The following is a 21,597-nucleotide window of genomic DNA, read 5'->3' as shown; positions in this document are numbered from 1 at the left end:
TTCTTACTAAACTATTATTTCTCCATTTTTTAACCCTTTACCTGCTAAACCATTTTTTTCCTTTCAGCTTTTAACCCTTTCACTACCAAACTATATATTTCATTGTTTTAAACTTTTTAACTGTAAATCCATTGTTCCCCCCTTTCATTTATTAATCCTTTCACTGCCAAACCAAGTAACCCCCCTCCACACACACTTTAACCCTTTCACTGCCAAGTCTTTGTTTTTTGTTTTTTTTTTTTTTTGCCCATATGTTAAAATATAAATAAAGGAAAACATTTTTAGTTTTAGTTTTGGATGGAGTGGAGAGGGATTAGAACACCTGTTAGGTTTTTATCGCTGTGTGCGCCCCCTTTAGGGATATTCTCCCTCTTTGTGTTTCATGTTTACCATTATCACCAAAAGTGAAAGAAAATTCCAATATTTGGGTTGTCACCAGAAGCAGAATTAGAGGGGAAATCTTCCAATGGGGACACTAGTTCTGGTGACACCCTGGGATTATGTCACTTGGGGGGATTTCTCTAACTTTTGTCTTTGTCTATGGGACAGGAAGTGATGGGAAATCTCCCCAATGGGGACACAGATGGCAAAGAAAACCTGACAGAGGTTCTATCCCTCCCTTACTCTATTCTAAATGGGGAAAAATGATTTGTCTTTAGTTCTATTTTAACTTTTCACTTGTATGTGTGGGGGGGGGGGGGTGATGGGGAGTCTGAAAGAGGGTGCAGCATATTACACATGGGGCTCAGCGGGGGTGGAGTGTCTGCAGACACGAGCAACTGCTACTGTGCATTGAAAGGGGGCACGCTGGTCACTGTGCATTGAAAGGGGGCATGCTGGTCATTCTGCTGGGAAAGTCGGAACTGGTTACTAAAATTTTTGAATCCCACCACTGGTGCCCATCCAATGCAGCCTCACCAGTGCATGCCCATCCAATGCAGACGGCAATAAATAGAGCTGCTGGATTACACAGAGTAGGGATCTCCCACTTACCCGGCGACCGCTGTCATACGAAGTCCTGCCTTCTATGATAGACGTAACCAATGTGCTGTCTATCATAGGAGCCAGTCCAGGAGGCGGGGCTTCGTATGACAGCGGCCACTGGGTAAGCAGGAGATCCCTGCTCTGTTTGTAATCTGGCGGCGCTCGCCCCCCTCCCCTCCTAGGCAGCCTCTGCCTACAGTTATGCCCCGTACACACGTGCAGATTGTCGCCCGAAAAGATTCGGCCGACGACCGATCTGCCGATTGTAGGCTTGTTAGTATGATGCTTCCGACAGCCGACAGCGCACTTTCGGCCGAAAAGAATCTGTCGTGCAAGCATTAAAATTTTTGTATGCCGACACCAGAGCGGCCGATTGTTCGCCAGTCAGTACAGAATTCGGCCGACAATCAGCAGATTTGCAAGACTGGGCATGCTCAGAAAAGAAAAAACACACGGAAAGTTAACCATCACATGACATCACTTCTGAAGTCGGCTGTTGTTGGCCGACAAAATTCGTGTGCAGTCTTTTGCACTTTTCAACAGACAGGACAGACCAGGACAAAAGACGGCCGATCGTTCGGCCGACGATCGGTACGTGTGTACGGGGCTTTAGTTGGAAGCCATTGTGGCCGTGCCCCCCGACTCGGCTTCCTTCCTCCCCAACAAATAAATAAATAGTCAGGGGGCAGTGGGCTGCAGGTTGGACATGCCTGGGTTGGGGGTTGATTTATTATTTATTTACTAATTATTTATTTTTTGTTAGGGTTAGCCGTTATTTCTTTCTTTTTTATTCCTTATTTATTTACTTATTATTATTACTTTTTTGTATTAGGGTTAATTTATTTATTATTATTTATTTATTTTTATGGATGATTTATTATTATTATTATTATTATTGCGTTTGAGCAAAAAAATGCTCAGGAAAGTGCGACAAAATGTGCAAAAACAATAAAAACCGTGCGAATCGAGCTGCATAAAGTAGCAGGAAAAGTGTTTTGGGGCTTCCAGCTATAGAAGACTTCAGTGTGAATGAGGCCTCAATGACACGTCTCATGTCCTGACTACCAATCACATGTCTGAGGGGGCGGAGCATCGGGACAGAGGACACACCCACAACATCACCCCTCATCTGATGGCAGGAGATTGTCCAGTGTGCGGTCATGTCTGTAGTGTGACTCCGCCCACAGTAATCATAATACCGCTCCTATGAGTGAGACTCCACCCACAATAATACTACCACCCATAGGAGCGAGACCCCACCCACAATAATCATAATACCACCCCTATCAGTGAGACTCCACCCACAATAATCATAATACTGCCGCTCTCAGTGAGACTCCACCCACAACAATCATATTACTGATTATATCAGTGAGACTCCACCCATTATAATCATAATACCACCCCTATCAGTGAGACTCCACCCACATTAATCATATTACTGATCATATCAGTGAGACTCCACCCATTATAATCATAATACTGCCGCTCTCAGTGAGACTCCACCCACAACAATCATAATACCACCCCTATCAGTGAGACTCCACCCACAATAATACTACCACCCATAGGAGGGAGACCCCACCCACAATAATCATAATACCACCCCTATCAGTGAGACTCCACCTACAATAATCATATTACTGATCCTATCAGTGAGACTCCACCCACAATAATTATAATACCACCTTAATGAGTGAGACTCCACCCACAATAATCACAATACTGCCCTTATCAGTGAGACTCCACCCATTATAATCATAATACTGCCCCTATCAGTGAGACTCCACCCACAATAATTATAATACCACCTTAATGAGTGAGACTCCACCCACAATAATCACAATACTGCCCCTATCAGTGAGACTCCACCCACAATAATTATAATACCACCTTAATGAGTGAGACTCCACCCACAATAATCATAATACTGCCCTTATCAGTGAGACTCCACCCACAATAATCAAAATAATGCCCATATTAATGAGGCCCCACCCACAATAGTCATAATACCGCCCCTCTCAGTGAGACTCCACCCACAATAATTATATTACACCTCAATGAGTGAGACTCCACCCACAATAATCATAATATTCCCCCTATCAGTGAGACTCCACCCACAATAGTCATAATACCGCCCATATTAGTGAGGACCCACCCACAATACCACCCCTATCAGTGAGACTTCTCCCACAACAATCATAATACCACCCCTTAGCGACACCCCACCCACAATATTCATAATACCGCCCCTATCAGTGAGACTTCACCCACAATATTCATAATACCGCCTATATTAGTGAGACTCCATCTACAATTATCATAATACCGCCCCTATGAGTGGGACTCCGCCCCCAGGTGACAGTGTGTATGGAGTTCGCTGTCCCTCTCGGTTCCCGTGGTAACCCTCATCCCGGGGGTGGGGTTTAGGCAGTCTTCTATGGGCGGTGATAACAATGGCCCCTCCCTCTCTCTGTAGAGTCGGGGTGACCCGGATTCTGATGACAGGACTGCGCGCTCTTGGCGCCATTTTTCCTCAGACAGGCGGCAGCCAATCAGGAAGGAGCGGGCTTGGGAAGCGACCAATGGGAAGGCGGGGACGGTGTGTCACGTGATAGCGGGTGAGGCGGGAGATTTGTCCGGGGAGAAGAGGCGGGATGAGCGGAGTGTGAGGAGGAGAGATGTCCGCCGGTACCGTCATGTCTGCCAGGAGCGAGGACTTCGGGGGGCCGGTATGAGGGGGGACCCCGACTGTACGGGGGGGGAGGGGCATGACTACTCCGTATATACAGGGGGGAGGGGCATGACTACTCCGTATATACTGTATACAGGGGGGGGGGAGGAGCTGTACTTATATCAGTGACCTGAGGGGGGCGCTCTCCTCATTACTACCCCATCCCCCTCTTATCAACTGACCCCCCACTTCCGGTCTGTGTCACCCTCCTCACACTGCTCTGTATTGGTTGTTATGGGGACACCACCATACACTGCACAGGACATTTCCCATTCCCCCCCCCTGCTACTGGGGTCACCCCACCCCCTGCTACTGGGGTGACCCCATCCCAACCCCCTGCTACTGGGGTCACCCCCCCCCCTCATACTGGGGTGACCCCATCCCCCCCCCCTCATACTGGGGTGACCCCATCCCCCCCCCTCATACTGGGGTCACCCCATCCCCCCCCCCTCATACTGGGGTCACCCCATCCCAACCCCCTGCTACTGGGGTTACCCCATCCCCCTCATACTGGGGTCACCGCCCCCATTCCCTTAGGGTTAGATTCAGGGCGCCCCCCCATCCCTACAATAAACTATTGTGCCCAGGGCAGCCCCCCCTCCTGTCCCTGCATCCCTCACACCTGTCACCCTCATCCCCCACCCTGACAGTGACCCCTCCCATCCCCCATCCTGACCCCTCCTCCTCCTCATGTCATCACATACTGCCTATATATATATATATATACACGGTGTATTATATGATCCTTCTATACCGCCATCACTGCCTGTCCCCAGGAGCTTACACTCTAATGTCCTCACCTCATATATATACACTGGAGACAATCATCTCCCTTATCTCTTCTCTATATACAGGGCGTGTATTTATCATATATATATCCTCTGTATATACACAGACACACATATAGAGTGTATATATACAAGAGGTTACCAGAGGTTTAGACATTAATGGCTGTGTGTTGTCACTTAGGGGTGTACTGACTTTTGTTGCCAGCGGTTTAGACATTAATGGCTGTGTGTTGAGTTATTTTGAGAGGACAGTAAATTTACACTGTTATACAAGCTGTACACTCACTACTTTACATTGTAGCAAAGTCTCATTTCTTCAGTGTTGTCACATGAAAAGATAGAATGGGAGGGGTGTACTTACTTTGGTCAGATACTGTGTGTGTGTATATATATATATATATATATATATATATATATATATATATATATATATATATATATATATATATATATGTGTGTGTATATGTGTGTGAGGTGGGGACAGGGAGTGATGTGAAGTGGTGTAGAGGTATCTGTAATAAATAACAATACACAGTACACACACACATTATATATATATATATACAGAACCGTGACCCACACTGTTTGTGGGCTTCCGTCAGTATACGGCTTCCTCCAGTCTGAACATAGATATCAGATATTACAGCCGCCCCCCCATACAAGAACTAGCCTGTACTTAGCTTGTATGTGTCTGATAATATCTAACTCCTTTATTGAACAAGAAACAGACTTTTATACACTTTAGAAGTATGTCAGTCACTACATGAACAATGACCCGAATATTTACCCAAAACATCACACAATGGTTAGATAACGAGGTACAGCTGACTCATGGCTAATCCCATCTAGAGGTTATCATTCACATGCTAATTAACCACTTAAGCCCCGGAGGATTTGGCTGCTAAACGACCAGAGGGTATTTTGCGATTCGGCACTGCGTGACTTTAACGGACAATTGCGCGGTCGTGCGACGCTGTACCTAAACGAATTTGGCGTCCTTTTTTTCCCACAAACAGAGCTTTCTTTTGGTGGTATTTGATCACCTGTGCGATTTTTTGATCACGCGCTATAAACAAAAAAAGAGCGTAAATTTTGCAAAAATAGCAATATTTTTCCCTTTTTTTTATATGAAATTCCCCCCAAAAAAAATGTAAAAATCAAAATTTTTTAATATTTTCGGCCAATTTGTTTTATGCTACCTATGTTTGGTAAAAAAAATCGCAAAAAGCGTATTTTGATTGGTTTGCGCAAAAGTTATTGCGTTTACTAACAAAGGGAAAGATTTTTGTCATTGTTGTTGTTTTTTTTTTTAACGCGTAATGGCGGCGATCTGCGTTTTTTTTTGCGGTACTGCGACATTGCGGCGGACAGATCGGACCCTTGACTGACATTTTTGACACTTTTGGGGTTACCAGTGACATTTCTACAGTAATCAGTGCTATATATATGCACTGTTACTGTAAAAATACACTGGTAGTGAAGGGGTTAACTTTATTTGAGAGGGAGGGGCTGTGTGTGTCCCTAGGGGCGTGATTCTAACTGTGATTGGCTGTGGCTTCAACTGTATGCAGAGTGATCAATGGATCTACATAGTAGATCCATGTGATCATCTCTCATACAGAGAGGAGAATGACAGGCAGCTTGTTTACACAAGCTGCCTGACTTTCTCCCTCTCCCCCGCCGATCGCAGAGTGGCCGGCGGCGATCGGGTCCGCCGGTCACACGCGCGGGGGGGTCCGTGACCACGCGGGAGCGGGAGCGCGCCTCCGGCGGCGCGCGCTCGCTCCCTAAACCCTCACAGGCGAGCGACGTAGACCTACGTCACTTTGCCTGTGAGGGGCTGACCGCCGCCGTAGATAGTCGTGCGGCGGTCGGCAAGTGGTTAACTCGGCACACTTCAACCAGCTGGGATGACAAGACTGCCCGGCAACAAAGCTAAAACAAATTACACATTATCCTAAGTATAAACACAGAACACCTTATTATACAGACAATGGCAGGGGACCCCAATATAAGTCTGTCTGACTCCTACATTGAAGTACATGGAATACACATCTAAGCAATGCTTTGATTATTTAGGAGTCAGACAGATATACTGGGGTCCCCAGCCATTGTTCTGTGTTTATACTTGGGATAAAATTTGGGGGTTCTAAGTCTAGTAAACTTTAGACTTTTACATGTAAGAGCAGCGAAGAGTCAGAATTGTCCCGCATGCGAAGTGATTAACTACTTGCCTTCTGTGCACTTAAACACCCTTCCCATCCAGGCCAATTTTCAGCTTTCAGCGCTCTCACACTTTGACTGACAATTGCGCGGTCATGCTACACTGAACCCATATGACATTTTTATCATTTTTTTTCACACAAATAGAGCTTTCTTTTGGTGGTATTTAATCACCTCTGGGTTTTTTATTTTTTACAAACAAAAAGAAAAAAGACAGAAAATTTTGAAAAAAAAAAAAAGTTTTTCTTATTTTCTGTGAGTAAAATTTGAAAATAAATTTTTCTCCTTCACTGATGGGCACTGATGAGGCTGCACTGATGGGCACTGATAGGCTGCACTGATGTGCGCTGATGATGCGGCACTGATGGGCACTGATAGGCTGCACTGATGTGCGCTGATGAGGGGGCACTGATGAGGTGGCACTTATGGGCACTGATGAGGTGGCACTTATGGGCACTGATGAGGTGGTACTAATATGCAGCACTGAGAGGTGGCACTGACGGGTGGCACTGACGGGTGGCACTGACGGGCACTGACGGGTGGCACTGATGAGCACTGACGGGTGGCACTGATGGGCAGCACTGATGGGCAGCACCATCAGTGCCCACACTCAGTGCCCATAGTGCTGCCAGTCAGTGCTCATCAGTGCCTAGATGAGCAGGCACTGATGGGCACTGACTGGCAGCACTATGGGCACTGATTGTGGGCATTGATGGGGGGGCACTGATGGTGGGCACTGTGGGCACTGATGGGGGGGCAATTTGTGTATTTTTTTTACCTTTAGTAATCAGGGCACTGGTGATCAGTGCCCTGATTACATTCTTCTGTGTCCCCGGCGCTGTGAGGATCCCCCTCCTTCCTCACACTGCAGGCTCTGTGTGAGGAAGGAGCGCCGGCGATGAGAGATGATCTCATATGTTTACATATGAGATCATCTCTCATTGGACGGTCCGATCACGTGGTGAATGGCCGCTGTGATTGGCCATTCACCACGATCTGTGATCGGCTGTGTCCAAGGGACACGGCCGACACAGATTCTCTCCGATGCGCGCTCGCGGGAGCGCGCGGGGAGAGTCTTTCTGGGAGGCCGTTTAAAAACGGCCTCCCGAAAATTCAAGTCCGCGCTGCAGCCGTATATAGGTAGTTAAAGTAGCACAGTGCTGAATAGCAAAAATGGTAGAAAAGACAAAAAAGAAAAAAAGGGGGCGCACCGACCTAGTGCATTACCATAAAACCATTTATTAAAATATTAAAAGGTGTACAAAGTACTCACAAAACTAGTGTGATACAACACACATCGAAAATAGCATAAACAGTCTCCAAGGTAGCCAGGTCCCAATTATGACGAATGGGCATGCAGATGGTCGCATGGGGCTGCTATGGCTAGGCTGACGCGTTTCAGGGGCGAGCCCCCTTCCTCAGAGCCAGATGAAATGCCGCGGGCGGCATTTCATCTGGCTCTGAGGAAGGGGGCTCGCCCCTGAAACGCGTCAGCCTAGCCATAGCAGCCCCATGCGACCATCTGCATGCCCATTCGTCATAATTGGGACCTGGCTACCTTGGAGACTGTTTATGCTATTTTCGATGTGTGTTGTATCACACTAGTTTTGTGAGTACTTTGTACACCTTTTAATATTTTAATAAATGGTTTTATGGTAATGCACTAGGTCGGTGCGCCCCCTTTTTTTCTTTTTTGTCTTTTCTACCAGTGGTTCTGGATACCCTTGATCCTGAAGGGGGCAGCAAGACCAAACAGCTCTCTCTACATCTGAGTCTGCAGTGCACCTCTTTCTACTCCATCAGACAGCACTTGAGCGCAGGAGGTTTTGTTTTTTCTTGAATAGCAAAAATGTCCTGTTCAGGAAGGGGTAAACCTTCTGGAGCTTAATTGGTTAAAAATAATCCGTAGCAGTTCAAAAACTTTTCGCACAACTGCACCGGCTAACATAGAGAGGCAATATGAGGCAGAACACCCATAAAAATGTAATTCCCCCCCCCCCCCCCCGTGTGATGGGGCTCCCTGGACATTTATCTTTCTTGTATTTCTCTTTTACAGCCGTGTAAGAGACAGCGAAAGGATGAGGAGCCTCCCAACAAAACCATCAAAAACTACTTCTCCCCGGTCTCCAGGGGCATAGAGAAGGTTCTGTCCTCTCCGAGGTCCAGCAACATTGCAGACTATTTCATTCGAAGCTCTCCTGTAGTAGAAAAGGATTGTCCTCACACCCCCGACCCCCACCTTGATACCACTAAAAATGGACAGCTTCCCCCAACCCCACTCAGCACATCTAGCAGAGCTTCCAGCCGGCTTACAAAGAAAACTAAAAGGACTCAATTAATCAGGAGACTCAGCGATGTGAACGCTAAGACTGACTCTGATGGTGAGGATGGACATAGCAGTCCTCCTCCATCGGCAGAGATCTGCGGACATACCGGGTTTATGGGTAGTGATACGGCTGCTTTACTGGCAGAGATATGTAGCAAGGCAGAAGATCTGGAGGAGGACGAAGAGCCTGCATCCAAAAAGCCAATTCAGCGGGCAACCAGAACCGGGTTAAGAGAGCGAAGCCTCAAAAGAAAGCATGTGACCCTAAATGGACCCCCCATAGACCCGGCTAAACCAGCAGATGAGTCTGCGGATCTACAGCCCTCGTTACCCTGCAATAATGTTCTGTCAGATAGTAAGAGTACGGTGACTGATTCCAGCCTAGAGGTCCACGCTGACAACGCCTCTACAAGTCTTCTAACCATATCATTTGAAGATTTCCTAAAGAGCCAGGCAGAGAAGGAGACTACAGATTCCGAATCCCAAGCAGATTTACCAAACACCTCCAGTGACCCAGAGCCTGCCCAGCAACCTTCCCCGAAAACCGTCACCATCCAGGCACAAGTGCACCTGTCTCCTCCGCTGTTAGAGTCACATTCACCGACAAGGATTGCCTCCATATTCCGCAAGAAGAAACCCGGAGGAGCAGAAAGGAAAAGTGGTCGGACGGCCTCTAAAAGTACAAACGATGACCACGTGGTCCAGAAGAGAAGATCCAATGTGGTGATAGAGGAAGAGGATCTGGAATTGGCCGTCATTGACGTCGAGACGATGGAACCCGCAAAACCAAAGTCCACAGCTGCGGAACGACAGCAGTTCATGAAAGCTTTCCGGCAAGCTGGGGAGACCCCAAAGAACGCAGGAAAGAAGTGTGCCGGGAGGAAGAAGGATCCAAGTACAAACATCACTGAGGGGGCTGATCACCACAACAGTCAGGAAGACGGGGAGGAGCCAGCAGACAAGGAGGACAACCCGGCTGAAAATGAGCCAGAGGAACCGGCGAAATCACAAAAAGTAAAGCGTCCGCTAAAGAAAAACAGAAATGTAGATTCAGGAAAAACCACCACGCCGTCCATTAATGAGAGAAAAGCCAAGCCTAAACCTCAGTCCCCTGAGGTACCGGAGTCACCACAACAGAGTCCCGCTCTACGGAGAAGTCTGCGGAGGCAGCGATCTGACACTAGATCACCATCACGGACTGTGGCTGAGAGCCCCGTACTAATGTCCACCCCTAAAGAGAAAACCCTTCTCCAAAATAGTGACCTCTACAACTACAAGTCTGAAGTGTTAACCGTACCCTCTGACACAGAGTCCCCCATCAGGTAAACCTTGTCTCTGTGTACACTGGAAGTGGGGGTCCTCAGAGTGGCCAGAAGAAGTTCTGGGTAAAGCTGGCCATAGATTGATGGAAATTCTGGGGGTTCAGCAGTGGCCAGTTGAATTTCAATCCCTCTTCGCAAAAGTGGATCTAAGGCAGGTCATTTATAAATCCATCTTCTTCCCTTCCACCATGGGTGGGAGGTAAGCAAATTGCTAGGGCGACTGGGGGGGCGCAGCTGTTGTAGGGCGACTGGGGGGACGCAGCTGTTGTAGGGCGACTGGGGGGGCGCAGCTGTTGTCGAGGGGACTGGGCGCAGCATGTGGCTGTTTAGTGATTGGGTGCAGCGTGCTTATTTCCTCTCCTCTATTTACTTCTCTCTCTCTCCCACTAAGAATGAGGTTCACACGCATTACTAGGAGAATCAGCGGAGGATGGAGTGTCGCTGTCTCTGATGATGAGGCCTTCACACCGGGCCGTAGAAAGGTGAGTGACTTTCACATTATATACATTTTAAGTCCTTCTGATGCTGAACATCGTAGACTATGAAAACCCAACACTTCATCTCCCTGATATGTGGCTGCTGTACCATGTCCTGATATGGAGAAGTCTCCTGTTCGTCTGGCATCCAGGGAGGGCTGGGGAGTGATTGTGGAGATGACACCATTGACAAGAGTAATGTCTTGCCGTTGGTGACTCTTATCAATGGTGTCTACCTGGACAGTCTGTGGATGTCGGACGGCCTGCACCCCACCTTCATCAAGAACTCAATGATGGCACAATGCTGCTTCTTGGAATCCATTATTTACCTACAATGGAAAAGAGGAAGAGTTCCCCATGGCGGAAGAGTTCCCCCCCAAGCTTGCCCTTTGCTTCCCTTTCGCCGGCCCTTGAGGCATTATTCCTGCCACTGACAACAAAAAGGGGCACTATTTCTCCCCCTAATACCAAACATCAGGCATTGTTTACCCTCACTGGGCACAGTCTGGCCCCCCATACATAGTATCCTAGTAGGTGAGGTTGAATAGACTATAGTCCATCCAGTTCAACCTGTGAGTGTATGTTTGTCAGTTTCGATAATAATTTCCCATATCCCTGTATATTGTGTTCTTTAAGATGCACGTCCAAGAGCCTTTTAAAAAAATCAATACTCCCCGCTGACACCACCGATTGTGGAAGAAAGTTCCACCTCCTTATCCCCCTAATAGTGAAAACTCCCCTGCACTGCTTAAGGTTAAACCGCTTCTCTTCCAACTTCATTGTGTGGCCCCGTGTCCTCCTCCTACACTCCCTGAGACGGAATAGTTTCCTCCCTACGCTGAGATCACCATTGAGGTATTTGTATATCGCTATCATATCTCCTCTCAGTGTCTCTTCTTCATCAAGAATAAATGTAGCGCTTCTAGTCGTTCCTTGTAATTGAGGTCCTCCAATCCCCTTATTGATTTGGTTGCCCTTCTCTGGACCCTCTCCAGCACATCCGTCCTGAGGACTGGTGGTCAGAAATGGACGGAATACTCCACTTTATAAGGTGATAGGATTATAGTTTTATCTTTGGAGTATATCCCCTTTTTTATGCATGCCAGTATTCTGCCGGCTTTGGTAGCCGCAGCCTGACATTGCATGCTATTGCTTAGTCTGTCTTCTACTGGGACCCCCAGATCTTTCTCCATCCTTGATTCCCCCAGAGGTCCCCCAACCCTGGTGTGGTCAGTTCTCTAGCTTTGCTCCAATCATCAGACTTGTCCTAACACATTCTCCCCCACCAACAGCCAGTCACTGGGAATCTCAATGTGCTGCTGTTTCCCCCCCCCCCCCCCCCCCCCATCTCTTGCGCAGCTGAGAACAGAAGGAATGTGATCACTCATAAAAAAAAAAAGTATTATGGTTTTTTTTTTCTCTTTTGTTAATTGACGGACACAGCTCCTGATCTTCTTAACCATTGGGTTATCCTCCCCCCCCCCCCCCCCTACAGGAGTAGGACACTAAGCAGTAAAGTCTGGCTACGGCTATGGGCAGTCCCAGGGGGTAAACTCCCTCTCTCTGCTATAGGTTTTATTTTTAATTTTTTTCTGCTTAGTCAGGAGTAAGGTCCTAGTTCCTTGCTGGGATCTCTGGTTCTGGCAATTTTTGTTTTTTTTAGATAGAAATTTTCCCCTGTTTTTTTTTTTTTCTGTGAGATTTACAATCAACTGCCGGGCTGGGCGACGGGCTGGATAATCTAGATCCAGTGGTCACCCCAGTCTGGCCTGCAAACGCGCGCAGACCTAAGCTCTGTGCTAGGTCGGCCCCAACATTGCCCCACCGGACGGGGGCTGGCCTGTGAGTTTTAAATGCCTCGCGAGGTCACATACGACCGGGTCTCGGCTCAAGTCGCAGCGTTCCTCCTGGCGAACAGCACCCCCATTTTGATAGAGAGGAGGTTCTGTCTGAAGCGGTGCCTGCCGGGTTCCTGGTATGATGAGTAGCTAGAAAGATTGAAGATGTACCTGTGCTTAGGAAAGGACTATGTATCTATCTGTCCTGTATATGTAAACAACCAAATTAAAAATTGCCGGCTGCTGCTGATAAAAAAAAAAAAAAAAGGGGAAATTCCTTAAAGCGGAGTTCCACCCTAGTTATACATTTTTTTATAAAAATACCCCCGGGACAGTCAGGGCTAGCACATTCCACAATGGCTAGCCTCTGATCTGTCCCGGGTTGCACTTACCTTTCAGGAGAAATACTTACCTTGAAATTGTCTTCTCCAGCGCTGCCATCTCGGGTGTGGGCAGCTTGAAGCCAGCGCGATCCTCTTCCGCGTCCTCTTCGGTCCTCTTCCTCCTTCTTCGGTCCCACGATGCACTGCACCGGCCCCGACGTCACTTCCGGGTCGCGCGCGTCATCCCTCCACAGCTTCTGGGCATGCCCAGAAGCTGTTTAGAAGGTAATGACGCGCGCGCCCCGGAACTGACGTCGGGGCCGGTGCAGGTGCAATGATTCCTGGGAGCGATGACGTTCAGCTCCCAGGAATCATTGCAAAAGCCAGGAAGTGACGAATCGCCGTGGCCGCCGAGGGGAGGAAGAAGGAAGTAAGGTGAGTATATTTTCTCTAAAAGGTAAGTGAAAAAAAAAAAAAATTGCGATTATCCATTTGTTTTTCAGGTGACCGGGAGCGAGAAGATGGAGGTAAGTATAAATTTCGGGTGGAACTCCGCTTTAATCAATCAAATGTATGTGTATATCAGCGCTGCTCGCTCTGATATGTGAATCAAAACCATTGCAATAAATGTGCAAAATGAATAAATATGACATCCTCGCACTGATGTTAAATGATATAACCTAGTCACCAATATACCTATATAGTGATTAGAAGTGACTGTAAAACTAATATATAAAGTGCAATAGTATACAAAATATGAATGTGCCAATTATAGAATGGTAGTTGTCACCTCACAGCGACCGCCACTCTGCAGAAACCAATATTAACCACTTTACCACCGGAGGATTTTGCTGTCTTACGTCCAGGCCATTTTTTGCGATTCGGCGCTGTGCGACTTTAGCTGACAATTGAGCGGTCGTGCGACGCCGTACCCAAACAAAATTGATATCCTGATTTTCCCACAAACAGAGCTTTCTTTTGGTGGCATTTGATCACCTGTGCGATTTTTACTTTTTGCGCTATAAACAAAAAAAGAGCGTTTATTTTGAAAAAAATAACAATATTTTTCACATTTTTTTTATATGAAATTCCCCCCAAAAAAATGTAAAAATCAAAAATTTTTTAAATTTTTGGCCAATTTGTTTTCTGCTACCTATGTTTGGTAAAAAAAATCACAATAAGCGTATTTTGATTGGTTTGCGCAAAAGTTATTGCGTTTACTAACTAAGGGAAAGATTTCTGTCATTTTTGGTGTTTTTTTTTTTTTTTAACGAGTAATGGCGGCGATCTGCGTTTTTTTTTTTTTTTTTTTTTTTTTGCAGGACTGCGACATTGCGGCGGACAGATCGGACCCTTGACTGACACTTTTTGGGGTACCAGTGACATTACTGCAGTAATCAGTGCTATAAATATGCACTGTTACTGTAAAAATGACACTGGCAGGGAAGGGGTTAATTTTATGGAGAGGGAGGGGTTAATGTATGCCTGGTGCTTACTGACGTGTGTGGGGGGAGGTGACTCAGTGATACAAGGACAGATCGAGGGTTCAGCTATGCTGAACCCTGCAATCTGACCCTGCCTGTCACTTAGGAGATCCGCCCGCTTGTGTAAACAGAGATTAGATTCCCCGATGATCGGGGAAGAGCAGCGGCGATCGCCGCCACTCCTCCCCTGGCCCGACTCCCGCTGTGACTGAAAACAGCGGGAGCGAGCCTCCGGCGGCACGCGCGCCACCGAGAGAGGGGAATGTCTGGTGATGTAGACTTACGTCGCCAGACGATAACGAGCCACTGTGCCGCAGTAGCAGCACAGTGAGCAGCGGGGAAGCGGTTAAAAAGTGCAAACGTATACAAATGACAAAACCAGTATTTAAAGTTCCATGTGACCGTAAGTGGTACACTCAGATATAGTATAATAAATGCGATTAAATCAATTACAGATAAATCCTGTACAGTCCATCAAACCTAGTGACAAGTGCTTGTGCAAAAATCATACGACTGCTCTTCACTGTGTCAGGTGCTTCATTCACTGAATGAATCCTATACAGTCCATCAAATAAAGTGACAAGTGCTTGTTGTGCAACAAAATCACACAAGTGCTCCCCACTGTGTCAAGTGCTTCACTCGGTGCACCCCTCTCTCATCCCCACTCACCGGATGATGGGAAGATATGAGCCCAATATGTATTACACAAGCAGCTCCACAGTATGTCTCCTTAAGATATGCACAAGCAGCTCCACTTAAAGTGGCAGGTGCTTTTGTAAGTGCTTCAAGGTATTCTGTGACTATAGTAGTGCTCCACAAGTCGTGCTCCCCCGCTGGTCCCACACTCACCAGAACGCAGTCCCCTCAAGGGGGTGTCGGGGCACGCTCTTGATGACGTCATGTGACAAAATGCATAGGGCGGAGCGCTATTGCGTCCCTTCCGGAACGGTCTGTGGAACGCGCGGGACTCGGATTTCCCAATTATACTTACAACATTGGTTTAAATTGTCATTGAAGTAAGTGTGTTTTTTGCTTGTAAACAAACTTATCAAAACAGTACACACTATGGGCTGTTGCACTTTATCTGCACATGGGCACGAGCAATAAGGAGGAGGAGTGCGGTAACAAGTGGTGTGGACCCTGAGACGTCTGATCCGGTTTGAGCTACCCCTTTACTAGGCCTGACACCCCCTTGAGGGGACTAAGCTGTGGTAAGTTTGGGACCAGCAGGGGAGCACTACTATTGTCACGGAATACCTTGAAGCACTTAGAAAAGCACCTGTCACTTTAAGAGTGGAAGATTTGTTTTATGGACTAGACATTCCTTTTGGAAAATATTAATACCGTGATTACTGTGACGGTATTCACCATCACTGGAATTTTAAAGACAGATAAGTAATGGTTTGGATTGCTTCATATTTGCCAGCAATATCTCCATATATAAATATTAAGATTTATTCCCATTTGCCATGAAATCTGTAATTCCTAAATGCTGTGTATTTTACATATCTTTCAATGTCAGCAAGGTTTTCCTTTTGTTGTGTATTGGGAGGGAATGTGGATTGCCCTGTCTCATTGTTAAGTGCTAATGACCTCCCATTGTTCTGTGTCTGGCTATTGTGTACATTGATTGCCCCCTGGGGGCTTCTGTCTCGTTGCACATGGCAGTCCTTCTGGTCAAGCTATCTGACCAATCCCTGCTGACTCATTTTCAAGTCCTCATTTGCATGGCTAAGGAGGACCTGAAGGAGACCACAGGTACTTTACAATTGACCAATAGGAAAGCGGTTGTTGGGGGGCGGGATGTTCCAAATTCTGTATATAAGTCTTGTTCAATAAAGTTGTTTAGAGTTCCTTCACCTCAATCTAGAGTCTTGTCTCTTATTGGGGGAATCTGCTGCAAGGGATTGCTATGTCTTCCATACTCCCTTGGATAATCACTGAGCTCTTGTAAGAGCTTGTTCTACTGCACTCTCTGGGGAAAGAGAGGTTCACCCACAGGAACCTGGAGCCTTGTCGTGGGTCCAGGGTGGGTAGGAGAGGGCGAGACCCCAACCAAGCTGTGGCGGTTCGTGGAGTCTGAAGTGGCGTCTGGTGGAGTGCTTGGAGCCCTCGGGAAGCACTAGGAGCATCTTTCAACGGAGGTACCCGCTCAGGGGTGCCCTGTTCCGTTGCAATTACTTTGAGCACTTTATATAGCACCAAGTCACTTTTTTTTATTGCCTATGATCATGTAAGGGATTGATATTGTATTTCTGTACACACACACACCTTTTGAAATTTTGCTTAACATCACTTAAAGGTTCATATACCATTTTATGTAGGTTTTAAAAGTTTTTACACACCATAAAATATATATTAATTTACAATCATTTGCACTATTAATTAGCACCTTTTTACTAATCACAATAGCAGCATATGAAGAGTTTAACACTTTAATATCAGCACTTTTATTCTAAGCCATCTGTAATAACAATTTTAAGGAACCACTCCGTCCTGATGGATCTTCAATTAACTCTAACAGTGAGGAGGATTCCTCTGCTTCTGCAACAGCGCACGAAAAGGCACTGCTGGATGCACTGATTTGTATCTGCGCTTGAGACTTAAAGTTGGAGGACCCAGCTGCGACTGAGGCGTAGGTTCCCTTTGGCACTCACAAACCATGCAGAGCAGCAAAGGAGTTCCCTTTCTCCTCCTCTTTTGAGAGAATGGTCACTGAAGAGTGGGGACGACCGAAGCGTCCCCTTGGGGTCCCTAAGCGAGTTGCTAGGCGATACCCCTATGAGGAGTCCCTTAAGTAGACTGTTCCACCGGTTGTGGACCCTCCGGTTTACGGTTTAGACGAGGCAACGATGATTCCAGTTGAAGAGTCCCTGGCCTGTAAGGACCTGGCTGACAGGAAGGTGGAGGCGTGGCCCGCAATCTGTACACCCTGACTGGTTCGGCACTGCCCTGGTGTCACAGACTCTGACCGACTGGACTAGGCTTTTACTTGGGGAGTAGCTCCCCCCTGCCTTTGCTGAGCTGGCAGACCAGTTAGTCCAGGGGCTGCAGTATATCTGTGATGCCTCTTTGGATGCGGCCCCCCTAGTGGCATGACTCTCTGTTTCGGCAGTGGTCCTTCGGCGTGTCTTTTGGCACAAATGCTGGTCTGTGGACCAGACTTCTAAAAAGGCCTTGACTGATCTTTCCTTTCAAGGGGATTGCCTGTTTGGTGCTACCCTGGATGACATTAAATGTCTCATAGGGGGGGAAGAGTACTTCTCTTCCCGCAGGCTACTAAGGGTGGGGATCAACGTCATAGACGTTGGCCCTCCTCGGCTTTGTCCCTCAGAGTCGACTGACAAGGGATTGAACCCCATCCGGGGGCCCCCTCTGGAGGATCCAAGCGAACTTGGTCTGGCAAGTTAAGTGCGGGCTTCTCCAGACCCGCGGACAAGGCACCTTTCAGCAGGAAGGTGCGTCCTCACTCTCATCTGGGGAGTGGGGACGTCATCGCTGGTTCCCGAACCCGTGGACTCCCCTGGTACAAGTCAGGTGGGTTCACGAGGTCATTCGGTCCATCTACAAGATCGAGTTTCATTTTTACCCTCCAGTAACGTTCTTGCTTCTGACGTGCGACTGTCCCCGGTCCGCTTGCAGGCTCTTTTTTTGGGCGGTGCAAGACCTTTTACTTTACGATTGATGGTCCCAGTTCTGACTTTGGAACGTTTTCATGGGTTTTATTCAAACCTGTTTACAGTCCCCAGGAAGGAAGGCATGGTGCGTCCAATTCTGGACCTCAAGGTGCTGAACTGCTTTGTGCAAGTGAAGAAGTTCAGAATGGAGTCCAATCGCACGGTGGTGGCTTCCCTGCATCAGGGGAATTTTCTTCCCTGCATCGACATCAAGAACGCTTATCTTCCCATTCCAATATGTGTCGGTCTCAAGCGCTTTCTCCGCTTTGCCGTGGGAGAGGAGCATTATCAGTTTGTGGTGTTACCTTTTGGTTTCGCCTCTGCTCCTAGTGTCTTCATGAAGTGTTGGCCCCAGTGCCAGCATTGCACTTAACGGTCTTATTTCAATGACCCTTGGCCACATACTCCCTGGTGCGTACTTTTCTTCAGGGAGTTAGTCACTTGACACCTCTAGTGTGGTCTCTGTTGCCGCCTTGGGACCTCGATTTGGTGCTCTGTCTTCCAGAGGCCCCTTTTTGAGAATCTTCAGAAGATTCCCGTGCTTACACTGTCCCAGAAGGTGGCCTTTTTGCTGACTTTCACCTCTGCGCGCAGGGTGTCGGAATTGGTGGCATTATTCTGTCGTTCACCTTAGTTGGTGGTTCACAGTGATTAGGTGGTTCCCCCCCCCCCCCCCCCCGGTTCGTCATTCCTTTCTCAGGTTGTCGCAGATTTTCATTTTGAATGGAGACATTGTGTTGCCTTCCCTGTATCCCAGGCCAACACATCAGAGGGAAATTGCTTTGCATGCCTTGGATGAAGGTTTTTGCAGGCTGCTGTTAAGAGGACCTGGTCCTCTTTGAGGGTGTATTGTTTTTTTCAGGTGAGCTCCAGTTGTTTTTGTTGAGCTCCTGTTTACCTGGTTGGCTATAGTTAACCTTGGGAATTTTTTTTTGCTGTTCCCACCCCTCATGTCTAACACTGCTTTGGGACGTCCTAACCGTTATGAAGATCAGGAGCTGTGTCCGTCAATGAACAAAACGAAAATGGGATTTTTGACTTACCGTAAAAAAATCCATTTCTCTGATGTTCATTGATGGACACTGCACCCACCCCTCTGTGGAGTTGGCTTTCTTCTAACACTGCTTGTAACAAAACTGAGTGCCTATAGCAGAGAGAGGGAGTATACTCCCTGGGACTGTAGTCTGACTTTTTTTTCTGCCTAGTGTCCCACTCCTGTAGGGGGCAGTATAACCCAATGGTTAAGATCATCAGGAGCTGTGTCCGTCAATGAACCTCAGAGAAATGGATTTTACAGTAAACAAATTTTTTGCCTTTTCATTTCTACTTTAAATTGAATGGCTTGTATTACACGGTAAGTGATGTCACTGTGTTTGTATAATTCATGTGAATTGATCGGAGGCGGGTGATTTGTGAGTTGATCAGAGGTCGATGATTTGTTTCTGGTCGCAGGTTTCAAGTAACACCAAAAAGATAATTAAAGCCAAGCAGATTCTAGAGAAAGCCAAAGCCATTCAGCAGAACAGGGCCAAAGCCGAGACGCCGCAGAGGAGGTCCACTTGCCAACAGAAGCGCATCTCGCAGGTAACCCCCACCTCTTGGCTGCAGCTGAATCTGTCTAACATGCCATGGTATATGTCGGTATATTTTTATTTTTTTATTGTAGGAATGTATCGTCATAGATGACGCCAGGAGGACTCCCATCAGCCAACCTAAGGAGGAGAAGAAGAGAAATCTCCGGAGCTTGAATGATGTTCTGGGGAAGAAAGAGAAGAGAAAAAGCTTAACTTCAGGTGATATCCATTTCCTGCATACAGTGCTTTTCTGCCAGGTGGAGGGGTGCATGTCAGTGGGTGCTCCTGTGTCTGCGGGTGGGTGCTCCTGTGTCTGCGGGTGGGTGCTCCTGTGTCTGCGGGTGGGTGCTCCTGTGTCTGCGGGTGGGTGCTCCTGTGTCTGCGGGTGGGTGCTCCTGTGTCTGCGGGTGGGTGCTCCTGTGTCTGCGGGTGGGTGCTCCTGTGTCTGCGGGTGGGTGCTCCTGTGTCTGCGGGTGGGTGCTCCTGTGTCTGCGGGTGGGTGCTCCCGTGTCGGAGGGTGGGTGCTCCCGTGTCGGAGGGTGGGTGCTCCCGTGTCGGAGGGTGGATGGGTGGGTATTTTGCATGTCGGTGTTGTGCCTCCCTAGCCGCCATCCTCGGTCTAACCTGGGATCCGCACCTTGTCCTCACTGGTTTTGGTTATTGAATGCTGTGCTTGTTTCTTCTCTCTGGAGATCCTCCTATTTCTGCTTCCTCTATGAAGGATGGGAAATGTTTTTTTTATACCTTCAGACTTTTTTTGAATCGCTAAAATTTAAATGTGATTTTTCTCTCATATTAATAAAGGTCAAAAGAAAGAGGTGAAGAAGAAAACTCTGAAATGTGCCGTCATTTCTATTGATGATAGGTGAGTACAGTCCTTCCGCTCCCCCTCGTTTCTCAGCCTTTTAATGGGACATGGCATTCACTATAGGTGGGTGTCGAAGGCGCTTGGTTCATGTGCCGTACTTCACATGAAGTGATGGAGGCTGGAGGCCTGTCAGTTTGGAGTATTAGTATGTTTAACTTATTGCCAGGTGATGTACATTGCCCTACTTTCACTGGTTCTCCCGGGATGATTCCTGCAGCTGCAGACATTATCCTGGTATCTTTTTTTTTTTTTTTTTTTTTTTTTTTTTTTTTAATACAGCTTTCCTGTAATAGCAATCCTAGTGGCTCTCCCATCCCTTGGGGGAGCCCAGCACTGCAGCTGGCTGTTCCGCTGGTAGAGCTGATTGGGGGGGACCAGAATGGCCCAACCATCTCTATGGTCTAAGAAACCGGAAGCAATGAGTATTTTGTCACTTCTGGGTTCGTGGTTTTGTAAAAAGCTTCGGATCATACCAATCTTCAGCAGAGGAGACATCTGCGGTCTAAAGACTCGTACACACTTCATGAAAATCAGACGAAATATCCTCCGATTTTTCTCTCTCATGCTCAGCGGTCATAACCGTTTTTAGTTGACAGTGCATAAATGTTCACAAAGTTTCTCGTCCGATTTTTTTTTTTTGGGACATTTGTTCCTAGACTTCCGGGTCGTCAGCAACTTCAGATCATGCGCGGTCTTTCATATCCCATTTTTCACGGACGTACTGCATACACATTAAACGAAGATTGGTCGTCTGGGGACGGACGATAAAAATTTTGGTGTTTGTCCCTCCATTTTTGTTGAAAATGTCGGCATCGGCTGCTGAAAGTTGTGTACACACTAGCCGAAAATCGTACGATTTTACCTCGGACGGGAATTTTCGACAGATTTTCTACTAGTGTGTACTTAAGGCTCCGTTTACATGTAGGCGTTTTGGGGTGATTTTGGGGAGTTTTTCTGTTCTAGGATCAGCTCTCAAAACG

General features: G+C 47.3%; 1 protein-coding gene across 1 annotated transcript in view; it reads left to right on the top strand.

Annotated features, from left to right (window-relative positions):
* Positions 1 to 3,586: 3,586 nt before the first annotated feature.
* The window catches only part of ATAD5 (ATPase family AAA domain containing 5), a gene marked incomplete at its 3' end in the record, with an annotated part of 58,216 nt that continues 40,205 nt past the window's right edge, over positions 3,587 to 21,597 (top strand). Inside the window, 6 exon segments of the mRNA XM_082272900.1 lie at positions 3,587 to 3,716; positions 8,786 to 10,377; positions 10,769 to 10,859; positions 19,628 to 19,759; positions 19,842 to 19,968; positions 20,545 to 20,614. Of these exon segments, the coding sequence (XP_082129026.1) occupies positions 3,684 to 3,716; positions 8,786 to 10,377; positions 10,769 to 10,859; positions 19,628 to 19,759; positions 19,842 to 19,968; positions 20,545 to 20,614 (2,045 nt within the window). The 5' untranslated portion in view covers positions 3,587 to 3,683.

This window comes from Pelophylax lessonae, assembly GCF_965119305.1.
Source record: "Pelophylax lessonae genome assembly, chromosome: 11".
In the NCBI taxonomy this organism is placed as follows: Eukaryota; Metazoa; Chordata; class Amphibia; order Anura; family Ranidae; genus Pelophylax; species Pelophylax lessonae.
Note: the sequence above shows the minus strand (reverse complement) of the source record. Positions and strands in the feature narration are given on the sequence as shown.